The sequence below is a fragment of the Amblyomma maculatum genome, chromosome 2 (genome assembly GCF_055883805.1).
Source record: "Amblyomma maculatum isolate TAMU_Amacu chromosome 2, ASM5588380v1, whole genome shotgun sequence".
Lineage (NCBI taxonomy): Eukaryota > Metazoa > Arthropoda > Arachnida > Ixodida > Ixodidae > Amblyomma > Amblyomma maculatum.
In genome coordinates this window covers 83,396,261-83,414,989 of record NC_139345.1, presented here as the reverse complement: position 1 = coordinate 83,414,989, position 18,729 = coordinate 83,396,261, and the positions used below count along the sequence as shown (strand labels likewise).

At 43.8% G+C, this 18,729-nt stretch overlaps 1 protein-coding gene and 1 pseudogene across 1 annotated transcript in view; both read right to left on the bottom strand.

Annotated features, from left to right (window-relative positions):
* Positions 1 to 3,323, bottom strand: part of LOC146199149 (uncharacterized) — a 17,420-nt gene extending 14,097 nt beyond the window's left edge. Inside the window, exon 1 of the mRNA XM_084592059.1 lies at positions 3,306 to 3,323. Within this exon, the coding sequence (XP_084448185.1) occupies positions 3,306 to 3,323 (18 nt within the window). The remainder of the gene's footprint in view (positions 1 to 3,305) is intronic.
* A 6,565-nt stretch (positions 3,324 to 9,888) lies between these two features.
* LOC146199148 (uncharacterized) lies at positions 9,889 to 12,717 on the bottom strand (annotated as a pseudogene).
* Between the last annotated feature and the right edge of the window lie 6,012 nt (positions 12,718 to 18,729).

Genomic DNA, 18,729 nt, shown 5'->3' with positions numbered 1-18,729 from the left:
TCGGTAATTTTTAAGGTCCTTAGCGTCCCCTTTCTTATGAATGAGAATAATGTTTACTTGATATGGGTGTGGTTTATTATACAAATATTTTAATGCTCACATGCAGCATGAAATTAATTATGAGTGCAATAGGAGTAGTGATATATATTGCAGGTAATACAACCATGATACTTGCTGCTTTACTGCTGCCACTGCGAGGCAAATTTCCCTCCCTCATGGTTCTAATTAACCCGGTTCCGCGAGAGAGATGGGACCCTGTAACCGCAAACTTCCTGATCCCATCCGTTCACCTAACGTTTTGCCGCCTCCTGCTACTCTTGCGTCTCTTTATCCTATCCGTTATACTTTGTTGCCATCGTTTATCTTGCCTCCGCATTATACATTCCTTGCGCATGACCATTTGTGCTTTCTAATTTCGACTACGATATAATTAACTGTCGTGCGTATTCTGGGCCACTCTGCTCCTTTTCTCTCTCTTGAGGTATGCTTCGCTCGTAGACCATTGCTAACTGGACGCGCCGCCCTCAACCCTTTTCGTTACCGTCCATGTTTCTGCCTCGCAGATTGGTCTCGAGAACGTACAGCTGTTGTATAGTTTTTTTTTTAGAGATCGGTAAGCTGTTATTAATCATCTGAAACTGCCTACCAAATAAGCTTCATCCATTCTTATTCCTCAAGAATTTCCGTCTCGCTGCCCTGATCTGCGGTCACTAGCTACTAGCTACCTTAGATAGGTTCATTTATTTATCAGTACCAACTCCTCGTCCCTTAACGAAAATTGCTGTTCCGTTCCGAGATAGCTGAGTATTAATTCAGTTTCCTGCATATTAGGACTGTGCGTTTTTTGTTGTGTATCTCTCTGACCATGCTTCAAAATTCGTTTCCTGAGTTACTTGAGAAGGCGCAGATTACTGCCGTTTTCTGTAGGTGCTATAAACTGGTTATAGATAAAATCTAGTATCTTTATATATCCTTTTTATCCCAAACATTTTGTACAGATAACAATGTACAACACTCTTCACAGGAGAACAATATCGAGCATGCTTAACACTAGCATTTATTTCATGAACTGCGAGCTACCCCATAATCGTCTTCGCTTGTTGAAACTGGGAGGGTACAATTTAAATCGGGAGTTTATTTATGAGCTTATTTGTGACAATTGCACGAAGATGTATCTTACAATATTTTTACTTACTTGAGCACTTCACGCCTGGCTTCCTCCTCGTGGACGTCAACGTCTTTGGTGCTACCATACCCCCAAAAAATGATTCCAAAAGAGCAAAGATGTTGATCGAAATATTGCGGCATGTCGAGGAAGCCGTGAAAAAGATTTTGGCTTAAATAGATGCTCTTTTTTCTTTTTGCGCTGCTTTCTTCACATGTCCAGTACACTGCCCGCTGGGTTGAAAAGGCTACTCTACACTCTCATTCCTGAAATCCTTTCGGACGGCTGAGGTTTCGAGAGAGTCAAATGTTTCTTCGTGACCTCTTAAAGGTGTGAAATATACCCTTTTTTTCTGTAAACTGAATGGTGGGAATATCATCTGTTCTCAGGTAGCCTTCACTGCAAATCATTAGCGACTTCACACGTTAGGGAATTTTATCCACGACAAATAGCGTGGCTTAATATCCCCTAAATATCTTCCTTACCCTAAGGTTCATTCTTTCCAACTCCTGCTACCACGTCCTTTTTTATGGGCAATTGCGTCTCCGAAGTAACAAGGAATTTTCCCGGCAATATGTCCCTCTCGTACCCAAAAATTTCATAACCAATGACACCGAAGACAAAACAGAATAGTAGGTTTAAACTGGTTTTCGCTGAAGTCTAAAATAATGTTCGACTGTCTTGGAAGAGAAAAGCAATTTGTGATAGGTGGCGAGGAGTGGGATGTGGCGGAAAATGACACGGCGGTTGTTACCCGGATATTCAAACCCCAAAAATGAATTAACTAGAAGCATAAATAAATTAGCATAATATTAATCAGAGTAATGCGCCATATACTCGTGAGCTAAACAAAAAACAGTGCAACAGCGGAGGCAAGAGAGAAGACGGGACCAGCGCTCAGCAGTAACTGAAGATTTTATTGGAAAGAACACAAATATATGCTCCATTTACAACCAAGAGCACGCATGGGCAGTACTAACAGCGCCGATACCTGATAACATGAATCCTAAAGATTAGGATACACAGTTCATAGTCATGAACGAGAGCAGATGGGGTGCTAACGCATGTACTGCGGTTTTTGTGAATGTGGAATGCCTCGCTGATTTCTTTGGTTAGTTTATAGCGGTGCTTGCACAGAATCGTAGTACCTTTAAAGAGCGGACTACGTGGTTCTGCGTTAGAATTAGGAGGATTACGGTGGCATTCTCTGTAGTGCAAGGCCAAGTTCGATGAAGGGACCCCATCCAAAGAATTATTGTGCTCACGTGCGCGGGTATCCACGCACCTGCCCGTCTGGTCTATATATCTTTTTCCACACGCGAAGGAAACGTCATACACTGCAGCTATGGCACAAGGATAAATTATGACATGTAATCATTTATCTGGCATGCTTCCTTTTTTGGTCCTCATTTTTTTTTCATTGTTTTTATTTCTTGGTATATCCTATCAACCATGGCCTAAATTTTGCCTAGCTTAGGGGGAGAAACGAGTACATCTACACTATATCTGCGGCCCACCTGCGCATTAAACGATGAAACAACTGGTGAACGTAGGAGGGAACGGCGCTTTTCTTTTTCTTTTTACTTGAAGTTTCTGGGGCTTTGTCCCTACGGGATAATTTTATATGTTTTATTATCTTATTGCGGCTCTTTCTGGGAATCCTGCTCCCCTGAGCCTGTGAGCTTCACGGTTAAAACTCTGACCAAAGTATGCACAGATGATTTATCAATCGCAGACCCTAGGCTAGAAACAGCTATGCCACTTTTGACTATCTTTATAGCTTTTTGACTATCTCTCTTGTCTCCTTCGTTGCTCTGTTTTTTGTTTACTATGCACCAACTCGCTGAACTCGCTGTTTTACTGATACTCCTGAGCATACGTTTTTACAGCATGTTACATTATCATGTTATCGCCTATGTAACGAGATGATAGATATATTAATGCCTCTTTTGCGAATCAGTTATGCTGCTGGGGAACACTAGACCCAATGCCCGAACATGCACAGAGTGATCTGCACCTCCTACCACACTCGCCAAACAAAGGCTTAGAGGCCCTTTCGGATCAAACCGCACAAGCGTGCCTGCGTCCCGGTATTGTCCTAAATGTAATGCATGTGGTCTCGTGACCTAACAGTACTCACCGACCAGTGTATGGCCATGTCTCTTGCCAACTAACACCCGCCACCTGCCGGGCATGCTTGTGATTCCTCCAGGCTGTGAGGCTTCAAACAGTCAATGCCGCCGATGCTACAGGTAAATTACTGTTATCATTATTTAGAAGTAAAGATACTATCACTCCCGCCCTAAAATATGTCCAGATTTTTATATCTAAGCGAAATGCGACTTTGGTGCGCTAGAAAGTTTTGCTCTGTTTTAGACGAGCACGAAGTTCAGCTTCAGAAAGGATGCAAGAACCACTCTTTCATGGTACTCTGTTTGTTGCACAAACTTCCAGAGGATGTCAGTTATTCCCTAAAGCCGGCCAAAACGCAAAATACATCTACCAGCTCTAACTCGTTTAAGAAATTATAGGAAGATGTGTACCACAATCTTTAAGGAAAATAATGTGGTGGGCAATTAAGCTACGCCTATACGGATATGACACGCCAGTGCTGATGACTCTAGTATGCGGCTTCTCTTGCGTGTCGTCGTGCGTGTACAGGGTCATCTATTTCTAGCTATAACACGGTCACTGCTTTCAAAGCAACATTGTATCCAATGCAGGCGCATATCGTAGCTAAGTGACACATGCACGGAACGGAGGGACCCGGAGGTGGTGCTTCGCATGGCATGTCACTTAGCTTCTATTCATAGCCAGGTCAAACGCAATGCTGTTTTGAAAGCAGTGCTATTGTTATAGCCAGAAGTGGATGACCCTGTACAGGCTCTTTGCTACTCACTTAACCATGAATCTCTCACTATTGTGCATCTACTACTTGCCTGAGTTGGCCATTTCAAGGGGTCTTGAGATGTCACATAATTTGTCGACCACTGCGCGCGCCCAATCGTCACACAACCTGCCAGATACATGCTCGCAATTTTCGTTAACAACTCTCTCTAACTAAAGGAAAGAAGAGAGCAGAACGCCTTATTTTCTCGAGGAGGGGCAATAGCGCTACCTCGTTACAAGTATGCAACAGCTTTATCTTCGCAGTACTCGCCTCTGGGACAAAAGCGCTGAGGTTGAGGAAAACAGTTTACCTCAAATTGAGGCCAATGCGCCGAGCTGTGGAAAGGAAAATCATGGGTACAACTAACAGGAAGAGAACAGAGTGGGTCAGGGAAGAAACGCGAGTTACTGACGAAACTAAGAAATGAGCACGGGAAAGACGTGTAATAAGAAGGTAATATAACCGATGGTCGTTAAAGGTAACGGATTGGACTGTATGTGAAAAAAGCCTAGTGGAGTGCGGCAAATTGTTAGGTACGTGAATGACATCAGGAAGTTTGCGGAACAGGATGGCGGCAGCTGGCACATGACAAGTTTAATTGGAGAGATACTGGAGAGATTTTTGCCCAGAAGTGGGTGTAGTCAAGGTGATGATTATGGTAAATGCTTAAAAAATGGCGAACCATATATGTGTTGTGCCTCTCAAGCAAAATTTGTGAATAAAATTCTGTTCAAGAAATATAGATATCTAAATAACAAAAGCACAACACACAAGAGCTCAAGAAAGGGACAGAGTGCTTTTACTCGCAGGTGAAAGGTTTTATTTAAAGCTTCAATACAGACACTCACAACAACCAATATCGAGCAATCACGTGTCATCCCATGCGCGAGTGAGTAGCACTTTTGTTATTGCGTGATGAATATGCACCAACTTGCTCAGTTGTGTACCTTGAGGAAATATAGATGCTGTACAGGTCTGGTCTTGAAATTACCACCCTTGGGCTGTAGTAGTTTTCGCTGCACGTTCTCGGCATCCCGCTCGGAATTGCAATCTTCGAAAATTTCAGTGGTGTCAAGGTCGCAACCGTCATATGCTTGAACTTTACAGGGACAACCATAACCCTCACGGTGGATATCTGGCCACACCGATCCTCAGCATAGAGTTGTTCATAGACGCATGCCAAACGTTTATTGTATGCCTTTCGTGGAAAAAGTTCGATTCATTCGGCGCAACGCTTGGGGATTGGTTTAATGATGCGTTCCAATCTGATCACACATCGGCGGTAGTTCCCTAATGGAATTCTTCGCTTAGGATGAAGGGTGAGGGCTTTAAATCGTCCTTTACCTGGACCATCAACAGGGAGACTCATAGAGCTGGATCCGGGCAAGAGAAGTGTTGGTTGCGATTTTTCTTTCCATGTTCACTGGAGGCTGGTAGCACCTGTAGCTGCTTCAGGAAGCAGTCTGTTGACACCAGAGGTGCCACCGTTAAACCAAAATTTGCCAGATGCAATCGAGACATGATAATAAATGACTGAATAGCTTAATGAGAATTTTACACAGTTTATTTGGAGGTAAAGATGCATGAACATCAAAAAAGGGGAAAAAATTTGAAACTCCAAAACAGCAACTCGAGTTTTAATAGGGTCAATAGGGTAGAGCCCGGCACCTTAGATCAAAACGCAGGAATGGGTTCCCCGGCCTAATTAAAGTCCTAGAAGTCCAGGGCACGTTTTGTGGGGACATGCGTATGGCAAAACTGATTGGTCTGCGGGTGCGTGCCACGGCTCTCGTACTTCGACAGGGTTATACGATCTCCTCTCTAAAAGTAAAAACCAAAAGATACGGGCGATTATGATACTCAGTGTGTATACACGCCTGAGTCGGAGATATACATATATGTATCATGGTCGTTTCTAGACTGTATTTCATGTATTATGCATTTTGTTTTTGTGGAGAACGTTTCGGGGATAGTGCATTAGCACCAGTGTTGAATGAAAAAAAAAAAAACTTACTTAAAATCCTAGCAGAAGTTGAGATTCTAACCAATGTCGTGACTTCAGTGCTGAACGGAGTAGCGGTTGAAAATTAAGCAGGCTTGTTAGACACCGTAAAGTTAACTCCACTCCTGATATCCGCTGCCGCACCGATCCTTGAATCCGCCTTATTGTCGCATATTGGGGCCCAAGCGCTGTTTCGACCTAGCAAGCTAGTCACGTTCGCCTCTTCGTTTTATTTCATCTTGTGGAGAGATAAGTTGCTGTCCTCTCCAGTGCTCGTAACATCGTACCGCCTGCTTTCATTGGTACTTTGATGCAATAAGAAAAAGACAACTTTACGAGCGGGAAGTACACCAGTGCTCTAAAGAATACTGCATTGGAGGGCACCGGATTATATATTCCAGGCACTTGAAATTCCTTACCTGCGCAGAAATCTCGATAATAAGCATTTTTTGCTTTCAATAATATCGCAACACTGACCCCAAGGACATGCGCACTGGAATAAAACACCATATCCGTGAGCCACCTCAGTTACCGCTTGTGCTCAAAGCATCATCAAACAGAGATAATTTTGCCTGAGTGAACAGAAAATGGCCTAGAATCCCATGACTGTAAATTTTGAAGGCTGGGTACGTTAAATATTTTACGCAGAGAGTACCTATGCTGAATTCAGAAGGTTTTGTTACTCGAGTGTCAAATATTTTGACAGGCCATAAAAAAGGGGGTATAAGTTAAGGGCCCGTTATAGGATAGCGTAGGCAGCCCATATGGGGCTAATATGAGTTATGCAACTCGTGCAAACATCTACCCGATGACGAAATGACACCAAGCTTTCATTTGCGTTACGTTGGACCGAGATGTCATCCCATATAAGAACATCAGTTTTTCATGCGATCGATTTTGCACTTCCAACACACAAAATGGAAACGATGCGCTGTATAGAAGCCATATGTATTTTCCCTAAGGTTCCCCACACCTTTACTGAGTAAAGACCAATATACATTTGCTCTCGTTTTCCTCACACTGGGCCAATGTAGATATCTAGGTGCAGAACCCGCCCCGATTGACCATTTGGAACATATAGGAACCCACACCATATTGTAACGTGATAGGGACAAGGGCGTAGGCAACAACCACACAGGCTGCAGGGTTTCACTGAAATAAAAACTTTATCGGGCTAACTAGCAACACCCTGAACAGAACTGATTTCTTTTCGGCGGCGGCGGTGGCAAGAAGCGTGCTTGTCGACCGTCGAAGTACGAATGCCGATGACACTCGCAAGTGCTCAATTTAAGCTCGGTGAAGAAACATCTAAGGTGTATGTACTATGGTAGCGAAGGCTCCATACACGCCGATACGTTCAAAACATGGTGGCTCATGGCACTCCAGCGCCCAGTGAAAACTGGAGGCCACGACGTTGAATGACGTCACGCATACGGTTACTTTGGTTACGGTTACGCATACGGTTTATAAACAAGTCTGTTAATAAAACCGCCACGTGGCATTGACGAGCCTGACTGATTGATTGATTGATTGAAAACTTTATTGAGTACATGGGAGTTCTCGGAGTTGTGGGTGGTCCGCTTATTCCGGCAACCCAGTGGCCTGCGCCGCAGCGTGGGCATTGCGAACCAGTCCTCGTTGTTGGTCGGGGTCCTCGCTGAGCAGAATGGCCTCATACTGCTCCAAATTGGGATTAGGAAGTTTATCGATAAAGGGATTTATTTGGCATGCCCATACCATGTGAAAAGCTGTAGCTATTTCTCCACAGTGTGGGCACTCTGGTGTGTAAAGTGAAGGGTACCATTGGTGGAGTTTAAATGGTGTAACGAGAGTGTTTGTCTGTAGCCGGCGGAGGGTGTGTTCTTCTGCCTTGTCTAGAGTTTTGTGAGGTGTGGGGTATGTCTGTCTGGCCTGTCTGTAGGCCTGTAGTAGTTCAGCAAAGGTGATTATGTGTGATATGCTCTTTTTCATCATCGGCTAAGGGAGGATCCCGGTGTAAGAGAGGTCGGGCGTGTCGGTGGGCGGCGTCATTACCTCCTGTGTGTTCCGTGTGTCCCGGAAACCATATGATTGAGGCCCGATTAGGAGGGTGTTTTGCTTATAGTGTCAGACATGATTGATGGATGAGTCCGCTGCTAATATTCCTGCACGAATTTTGGGAGTCGGTGAGTACAGGGTTGTTGCCTTTCAGCGCGTGCCAACTTTTGCCATCCAAAAGAACTCGAGGTTCTGTTTACGCCCTTGTATATGAACAGTTACTCCAGCACAATGAAAGTAGTTGGTAAAGGGGGCGATATAGAAAGGCAGCAACACTTCCAAACTTAGACCAAGCATGCAAATTCATAATGCAAATACTGCTGCAAGTCATGCAGGTACTTTGGTCATGTAGTTTGTTCCTCAGCACAACAAGGCGTGGTACACAAACACTGGTGCAACCGGACAGTCGTGCTCAGTTGCGTGCCAAGCTCACAACAGAATGTATCAAGTGTACAATTAAGGTTTTCACATTCATGGTTTATTACATCAACTAAGCAAATTCAGCAATAAAGCACAAAAATAAGAAAATGCATGTCGCAGACAGCCCAAACAGTAGCGCTGTTTAAGCAGGCTAATCATCTTAATGATCATAGCCGAGGCATGAAAAAGGCTTCATGTGCCATAAAACATCACCAGATAAGAAACATGTACATAACACAAAGTTATGACGGCTGCAACTGAAATAAAAATGACATGAAAGTAGGTGCACCAAGATACACGTGGTACATAGAACACTGGGAATACTCTTGACATTTCAATCCTTCGGCTGAAAGAATAAAGCGGTTTTCATGCCAATGGTCCAGATAGCTTTAGCATCAACAAACGTGCTTAACACAGGAGCTTTAGAGCATACATTGCGTCTGCGTACAGCCTACAGACATGCTTCTGATCAGCTATAAGAATTTGAAGCAGTTGCGATCCACATGAAGAATACATATAGTACAGCCCACAGTGAGGTCGGTGGACGTTAAAACGGCCGTAAAAAATATAATAAACATTTCTCATCACTGCACTGTATGTTAAAATACAGCCAACTAATAATCTCATGTCCTCATATTGTAGCACTCTAAGGTGTCGCGACAATACAGAACTCTCGCCAGAGACACAAACATGCACTACGATAAGCGTGAAGATGGGCACAAAATGATAAGCTTGAAATTCTTGCAAGACATGACCTTATTCAGATATTCAAGCCCTTAATATCAATCTATGTCAAATGTAGCACACGCCACGAAATAGGTTTGACCCTGAAAAATAATGAGCCAGTAACTGTGAAATCTTTTCTTCGAGTGATTTAGTTCCGCAGTTCATCATTTCCTCTACAAGCAAACCAATGCAGCTTCACCACCCTCACCAACAACATACAGCTGGTGATTTTCCCCTTCTTCATGAAGCCCCATACAAAGAATGTAGTATATAATTTTGGTGTCGTTTGTGTGTATTCAATATTCAATTGACTATTCCATGAGTGTAGGCTGGATTTGGATTTAATGTGGTGTGTCAGGTGATTGTCCTATACACACACACATATATATATATATATATATATATATATATATATATATATATATATATATATATATATATATATATATATATATATATATATATATATATATATATATATATATATAAATGTATGTATGTATGTATGTATGTATGTATGTATGTATGTATGTATGTATGTATGTATGTATGTATGTAGTGGCACCTCCTTTATTCAATGAGCTTTGGTCCCACATTCCCCCTACCAGCCTCGGCTATGTTACTCTCTGAGCAATCGTGGCCTCCGGATTACATATTGTGGTCTACATGTTCATCTCCCACGATATTGCAGGAAGATGTGATAAAAACCTGCTCACAAAAATACACCTGTAAACTAGGATGCCGGAGCCGACTCACTTCCAGACTCCACCCCGGGGTTTTCCCGTACTTCAGTGGAAGAACACTGGCTCTGATTGGCAAAGACTGCGCTTCTGTAGCTCCAACTCGCATTCGTGCGACCATGTATCACTCCTGCGGTCATTCATAGACTAAACGCAAGCCAGCCAGCAAAGTAAAATATGTTATTCTCTGTCACCGTAGATGGATAATCATTGCGCGAAACTTCTACTGCAAATGGCAAAGACGCAGCGGCTGTACGAAGAGATGCAGCAGGTCTAGGAGAAGAAAGAAACTGGGAGAGTCGCCAAAAGAGTTTACATCTCTTCAGCACAGTTGCTGTCTGACAATTTGAAAAGGCTGGTAACTGAAAGATGCCTAAATGCTGCTTGAAACTGTTAGCAAGACGACTTGCTGTTCGCTCCCGACTTTTACCAAATAATTGCAAAGGTATTTTCAAACACATCCTGGTAGATACCTGGCAACGAGGTATGCCAAACCGTACTGAGAGGCTAATTGATTCCACAACTTTAGCAAAGCCCTCATATATAGGTTACAAGAAGCCACGGTTGCAGGGAGGCTGCAGTGACAACTTAGAATTTCAATATTCTCAAAACCTGCAATGCAGTACTCCATGAGCACTTTGTGGACAGACCCTGTACACAATAAAAAGGCGTAAGGTGACTTCTCATACTTCTGAGATGTGTTTAGGCTGGTAAATGCTCTATGTATCCTCTAAAAAAATCTCGCTGTGTGGACAGCCTTTGTTGGCAACTTCTGAAATGTTACGAAACTGCATAATGCAGCAGCACAGTGGTGCTGAATAACTGCGATGCAAGCTTCAGAGACATCTTTGAAACAAAAGTCAAATTAATATGACGGTTGCTCCACTTTGAAATGGACCAAATTTGCATTTCTCGGTCCCTCTCATAAGCCTGTCGTGTTGCGTCACTGCTTATTTTGAAGTAATATTTGAAGAACACATTGCGCAAGCACTTCATAAAATGTGGAGTATCAAAAATAAAGGATAGCGGTTCGCCACTGATGCGTAGATATTGGTTTTGAGGACTTACGAGGGGTTACATTTTGGTTCCCCTGATCACAAACTACAGCCACAGGTAATCCAGCTGCAACCAGTAAGTCGTAGCACTGGAAAAGAAGGTTACCTAAAACACTCGCATGTGGTGCCTTATCCGCAAAGATATAGCCAATAGGCTGTTTCCACGGTGTGCTTATCCTTTGGCCATGAACACAACAGCCTATTTGCAAGATTTCGCCCTTGTGCTGTTCTATACACTGTTCAAGGCCTCGAAATCTGTCTGGCACTGGGGGAAGTACGACACTTCCTTTAAAACGTGCATTTCGTCGAAAATTAGAGTGCAAGCCTCGTATTTGCGGAAACGGCGCTGCCAGTCTCCTGATCAAATGAAAACTTCAGGGTAAAATCCCAGCCTCACTGGTATAGGTATGGGAATGCCAACGCTGCAGGGACCTAATAGATGGACATTTTAGGAGTTTCCTGCTATACCCATGACCTTTTGGGCTGTGAAGTTGGGATCTAAAGCAAACGCTTTGTTCTGGCTGCATTACCGACGGCCAAACCTGCTGGTATTGCTAATCATTAACTGACAGCAACAGCTGGGGCCACGTGCTCACGGACAGTTTCTACGACTTCGGCAGCAGTCGCTGCTTGGGCAGCAGTCCTTGCAGTCTCTTGTTGCGGTCACAGAGCTGCCTAAGCTTGACTCTGACTTGTAAATTACCCGCCTTTCATTGGTGTGGCTGGCGAAAGATTTTCGAAGGTAAAGAATAAGCAGCAGAGCAATTAGCAGCTGTCGGGTTCAGTACATGTGCATATATGCTTTGAGAATCAAGAAATGCTTGTATGTGTGAAAGAGTAGCAATTTTTGCAGCAACGACCTTCACAACATAGCGATGAACTGCTGCGCAACAGTTCTCGATCGTGACGATGCAGCACACAAAGTGAGGGCTCAGGGCTACAAGCTCTCCAGCCGTGTTGGCCAATGCAGATTACGTGCTAGCCCGAGCGTACGATGGAGGCGAAAGGAAGAGGCGTCCGTGTGCTGTGGGGTGTCAGCGCACGTTAAAGATCCCCAGGTGGTCGAAATTACTCCGTAGCTCTCCACTACGGCTCCTCTTTCGCTCGATTCACTTTCACTCCCACCTTCCTCCCTTCTCTTACGGCGCGGTTCAGGTTTGCACAGAAATAGGTGTGACAGATACTACGCCTTTCCCGTCCTGTGAAGCAATTATTATTGCCGGTAATAATTTATCAAATGAATTAATTGTAATAATTATTGTTTCTGCAGCAACATTACGTCAGCCTCTATTTATTGGCACCACTCATTAACCTCTCGTACGTGCGGTCCACTGCGACAGCAGGAAGTAATGCAAGAACAAAATACAGCTACATCAGGGTTCCGAAAGTGCAGCTAGAAACCAAACAATGCGCAAAAGATTTTCTAAGCTCCTCAAGAAAAATCAGCACTTACAATGAAATTCTATCAAGGCACTGCCGTCGGTCCGCGCTTGACTCAGTGAAGAACTCTGGGCGCCAGCATCTGTGAAGCACGCAGTCAAGATACGGTAGCATATTTCTGCACAATCCCTTCTTGCACTGTTCCGAAAGATTGGAAATAACAGTTAGCTCCTTATGATGAGTTGCAGTGATTAGGACGGCTGGCGGTGCACGTACCCCTCTGTAACTGCTTCACTGGGCATGGCGCCTATTGGAGAAAGAACAATGTGCCCCTATTACACCATTCCCCAGAGAGGTATCCCCAATGCTTTCAACCTTTCCCACCTGACTCTCCGTTCTGATGCAGTTACGAGCTGAGTTCATTCGAGGTATCTGAAATGACATTTCCAAGAAGGAAGGGGAATTATTAATTTGCAAACAACTGTAACTTCCACTCAATGTATTTAAGATACGGCAACACTCTTGGAGAAAAAATGCTTTCTGTTAAAGTAACTTCTGCTTACCGCTTTGATTTGTTATGCTATCCATTACAATGAAATCAGAAGGTATAGAGTGTGCATAAATCATTTATAATTTGTTATGTTCAATATCAGCTTGAAGAGCGCAAGATATACTCGCGCAGACAGCGGCAACTCAAATATATTGATGTCCATCACATCGCTTGCCCGTTTACCTATACAGGTGAACATAGAGCCCATACAATAGGCTGCAATAAGATAAACTCACAGACAGTTGCTGAAAAAGGAGGAAAACATGATTTTGCAACCATGGTAAACGACATAAACAGCAAAAACAGAGGTAATGATTACTGCGCTTCGATTATTATAGTAGTATGCATGCTCTCATAAGCTATACATGAGCGTGCAATATCTCAATAAAGGTTTTCAGCTTTGCAAGAAACAAGATTAAAACCTTTAGGACAAAAGAAAGAACAATCCTGGAGTTGTAGTACAAAAATACTACGGACATGAAGGAAGGGAGGCACAATTTTTTAAGGTCTTTAGCATTTGTTTTAGCAGGGCTTCCTGTTAACTCACAAATGGAAAAAAGGGCGAGCTGTTGGTCACCTATGTGCATAGGGGACACTTCTTTCCGTGCGCTGTGAGGCCGCTGTGAAAGATTTAGTTTAGAGAATCGGTATAGTTGGAAGCAATTGAGAGAAGTAGTTTAGAGAGTGTATTTTGCGCTCATATCGTCAGCCAATATATCTTATCCCCAGGGGATGACTGCATATACGAAGTGAAAATTAAAATGCTACCCTAAACGAATCTTCGGCACGAATGCATTCCGCTTTTTCGCGCCTTTATACTGTACCTGCTCGGCTTCCCGTGGTAGCTTCCGCGCAGGTCTTGTCCTGGTTGTATTTGTCTGCTACTTTTGTTTGTTTGTTTTTTTTTTTTTGTTTCTGTGGGGCTATATTCGTCTTTGGCTCCCTGCTGCTGACCCGAACGTCCCTGATTGACACTTGGTGCTTTTTGATGAGGACGAAATACAAAAATGTGTTTTGTGATGTCGCTGCACGTGACTGAACGTAGGTGGCTGAAATTTAGGAGTGATGTACGTTTCTCCCGTTCGTCCACATCGAGACAGCGTTGCTGAGTTGGACGCGTCCGCTGGCCTGGAAAAATTCGACCCGACTGCCTGTATTCACTCTATTAACAACTCAGGCGTCGCGTCACATCTCGATGGCGTCAGCAAAAAACCTTTCATTTATTCTCAGGGAAAGGCTTGGACCACATTGACCAAAGACTTCCACCGTTTGTTAGGTCGCACCGCATGAACCATCCAGGACTCGGTGGCATGATGCAGCGTGTTCTCGTTCAAGTCGATAAGCATCCGTAGCAATTTCCCCATTTTTGTTTTCGCGAAATCAGCTGGGCACAGCTGTGTCTTTCAAACCACACGCAGCGGCGCCCGCGTGTTCGCGACTTAAAAAGTGCACCTCGTGTTCTCCTCAGCACCCTTGCGCAATGATTAAATTGCGTGGGTCATCAGATATGTGCCCGATCTTGAACAACAGCTACATTAATTTACGAGCCCGTGGTCACTGCTCCCGGGTCGGCATTTTGCCGGAGAGGAGAGAATGTGCTATTTTGTTAAGACCGCGCATGTAGCGAAACCGAAGTGATTATTGATTAAGAAATATATAAAATGTATATTCTCCACCCATGGACAGGGAAAAAGGAAAGTAAAAAGAAGGCCGAAAGTTCACCACTTCAGAACTCATCATGTAAATAAACTTGTTCTCTCTATAATTTATCTCTATATCGTTTCCCTATAATAGAGGGTTTACAAAAGTAAGTCTGGCAACCATGAGCGTGCCGCTCATGGTTTCCTGATCCGGCGCTGGCAGCCATATTTTGTTCGCTCCATCCGTTCGCTTTGGTTCGCTTCGTGTCCGTCCGTCAGCGCCCGCCGTTTTGTCCGCGCTTTTCATGTTGTAACCAAGTATGCTGTGCTTGGACCTCTCTTCTGTCCTTGGCAGTGTCTGTTAGCGAAGCCAAGAAGCGTATTTTGACAGCCGAGGCTTAGCGGTTACAAACTTCTACGAGTCGTGCATGGGCCCCACGTCGATCCGCGCAGCGTCGTCCGTATCCAGGTACAGTATCCAGAGTTTTGTAATGTGCAAACTTTTTTTTTGTCTGTGTGCCTTTGCTATTTACTTTAATGACTATGAGAGACGATCGCGAGTTTGCTTGGTTTCCGCATCAGCGTCGCTCATCCCACTGCTACCAGTGGGATACTTGTTGGTGAAATGAGCGAGGATGCAATTTGTTTTGAGATGAAAGAATCATGCGTAATTTGACGTAAGTCGGAATGGCGCTTAGCACTTTCCTGCCTATGCCGTCGACGCAGTTATTGGCACGGGTCTCGGAAATAATCGGGGGCTGCGGAAAAAAAAAGAAAAGTGTGTCATGGTAATTTCTGCTTCCAGTGAGTTAAGATTGATTGATGAACAATAGGCGATGATGAGATAACAAAATATTTGTAATTACTTGACCAATTGATGAAACAAAGCAACAAAAGAAGAAAAATTGTAAATTGAGGACTTAAAGGTGAAAAAATTCTCAGAAGGAAAAACCAGTACTTGGTTATTGTAATGAAGAAAATTTAGAATGTGTAATTTATTAATTGAAAGTGTTGAAAAGTGCCAAATTGCTCAGAATTGAAAAGTGATTGTTGCTGACCCTGAGTATTCGTGTATAAAAATATAAAACAAAAAATAAAATAAAGAAAAAAATAATCGAAATATAAAATAAATAAAAGCTAAAAATTCAAAAAGGGAGAAAAGAAAACGTGTGTGTGTGTGAGAGAGAGATTTATATATATATATATAATTGTATTATATATATATATATATATATAAATCTGACATTATGAACACAGCCAGATGCACCAAGCACTGACACTTCGCAGTAATGTGAGGTGACTTTTCAAATTTCTTTTCGTTTCAGCCGAGTTCCTCGAAGCTTCCCATGGCAGCACTTTCATTGAGGTTAAGGCTTCAAATATCTGCTATCTGACAGAGGGAATCAACAAGAAATCGGCATATTTGCAAAATCAACTAAATTTCAGGTGGCTGTCAATTAGCGAACCATCGGGCGACTCGATAAAACGCACAAAAGTGAAAAGCAAACTTCGTTATTTTATCGGCCGCATTAGCAGGTATGAAGGCACAGAATGCAAACCTGAGCTGCGCGCTCTGGACGCGGACCGGACTTCGCATGCATTATCACGTGATAACATCTTTCGAAACGGGCTGGACGTGAGCATATTACAACACACTAGTGGGATGTCATCTTCTCCTGCTTTACTAGACGCCGCGGGTTTGGCAGCCGCTTTTGCAGCGTAAAACACGCACCTCGGTCACACTAGACTGCTCTCTGCACCAATCAATAAAATTTCGTACGACTGTGAAAAGTAGTTTCGGTGATCATTCCCTTGTCTTGAAGCAAATACACAATGGTAAATGCAACCTACGTACAACAGGTTTCAAAGAATGTATTTGAACTATAGCGTTTGCTCCTTCTCCCGTGCCCTCCATCGAAGCATAAGCTTATCCTTCAAGTTAACAAGGCTCCATAGCAAGCAAAACAACCTTGCTGTTATAGATGATAGCACGTTCTGTGAGCTAGCTCCCAGTCAGAGGGACGTGCAGTGATGCTTTACATGATGCAAGTGACGCTTGTAAAACCGATTAGGATTGCAAACAAGCGGTCGCATACACGCGTATAGCTTGTTTTCGTGCGTATCTACGACGGTGCGCTTGCTGTAGAAGGGTACGCAGCAACATGCTGACATCATTCCGAATAGAGCTTGGTGCTAGCAGCGACTGCTGTGATTTAAAAAAAATGAGACAATCGCTTGTGATCATTCCGATGCACCTTGCGGTGCAAGCACGCGTTCCACGAAGGCGCACGTTGACAGCAGTACTCGATGGGAAGCGCGGGCGGACGGAACAAAACATGGCCGCCGCGCACAGTTTCTGTCTCTTTCACTAGATGGCGCTGACTTTTCTAAAGCCTGTATTGCTTATAAAAATCTAGGCTCAGTACTGCAATCCGTGTTTCAAGCCACGCAGTACTGCAATCAACAACTGATTTGGATCTCAGTAAAGTTCTTCTGGCTATCTGAAAAGACGTCAACTTCATCCAGCATCCCATACCCACTGATCCACATAATGAGTACGTTGCAGCCACTCTAAAGTGCATGAACATGAAGTTTACAGAAATTGTTGCGTACATACCACCTTGTGCTAATTTTAATACTGTGCGCCTATAAGATATCGTGCGAAGTACCCTTGTGCCTCACATTACAACGAGAGATTTAAACGCACAATATTCTGCTTGGGGAGCCGTCAGATCGACCTTCAGAGGCCGTCACCTGTTCGACTTCGCACTTTCCAACAATGTAACATCTCTCAACGATGGCCAAGCAACTTACTACCAAGGAGCGAAGTCCAGTGCGCTTCACATCTCCATAATCTCTACTGAGATGTCAGCCTCAACAACCTGGTCTGTGGACATCGAGACTCCCGGAAGCGATCACCTACATACATACATTGAGGTTGGTGGCTTTTCTCTCGCCTCCCAGCGGCATGAAGTTCGCTACACGAACTGGGAAGCTTTTGCTGATGCCGTAGAGAAGCAGGATATGTCAAGCCTAAATTATGATGAATCGTTCATCGCTGCAGTAGCACATGCTCAAACGTTGCACATGAAGGTCCTGCACCTGCCAAAGGTGTACTCGGCTGTTTACGCTGAATATGAAAAACTTCCAGCAATACGTCGCAGAGCAGAAAGACAAGAGCGCAGGACACTTTCTAGAGATGGCATCCTGGCTTCTAGGCGAGCACAAAAACACGTTCAACGCCATTTGGACAAGTTGGCAAGAAGGGAATGGAAATCTTTACGTGCAAAATTAGATCCTAGAAAGCCTTTTTTTAAAGCATGGAGTATTGTACGAAGCTTAAGAAGCCAGCCTTCACAACTACATATTTTCGAGTGCGTGGCCCTAAATGCCAATACTACTTGTCTTGATGTAGCAGAGGCTTTCTGTTCAAACATCATTGCTCCATTAGAAGCTCGTTCACTGCAAGATGTGCTCCCCACCTTTCCCCATCGCCCAACACTTCTTTCCTAGACGAACTGTTTACTATGAAATAACTTAAGCCGCGCTAGCAGTTACCAACAAAAGATCTTGCCCAGGACCTGACCATGTTAGCTACATTACTCTGTCGTGTCTACGAAGAAAAGCCGAAACTCAGCTGCTTACCGTCTATAACAACTCTTGGATAGCCGGCAGTCTTGTAGAGAGCTGGAAGACTTAGCGCATAATACCAGTCCTTATAGCTGGGAAGCCATCAATTGACTTAAACGCTTATCCCCCTATCGCAGTGTTAAGCTGTGTTGGGAAACTGATGGAAAAAATGATTCATCCACGGAGAATGTACCCCCATTCATTGTCTGGCTTCCGAAAAGGGCAAAGCAGTTTTGATAACGTTATTGCTCTTGCCAACTGTGTCAGGCGCAGCAAAGCTGAGCGGTCCATAATCATTGCTGTCTTCCTTGATGTTAAAGGAGCCATTGATAATGTCACGCATGAGGCGATTCATTCAGCCTTGCGTTCGATTGGTATTGGTGGACGAATGTACAATCAGCTCTCTCATTATCTTCGTGATAGGATAACCTACATGTCAACGGATCAAGGTGACACGTTCCTAGATCATGTGGCTCGTGGCGTTCCTCACGAAG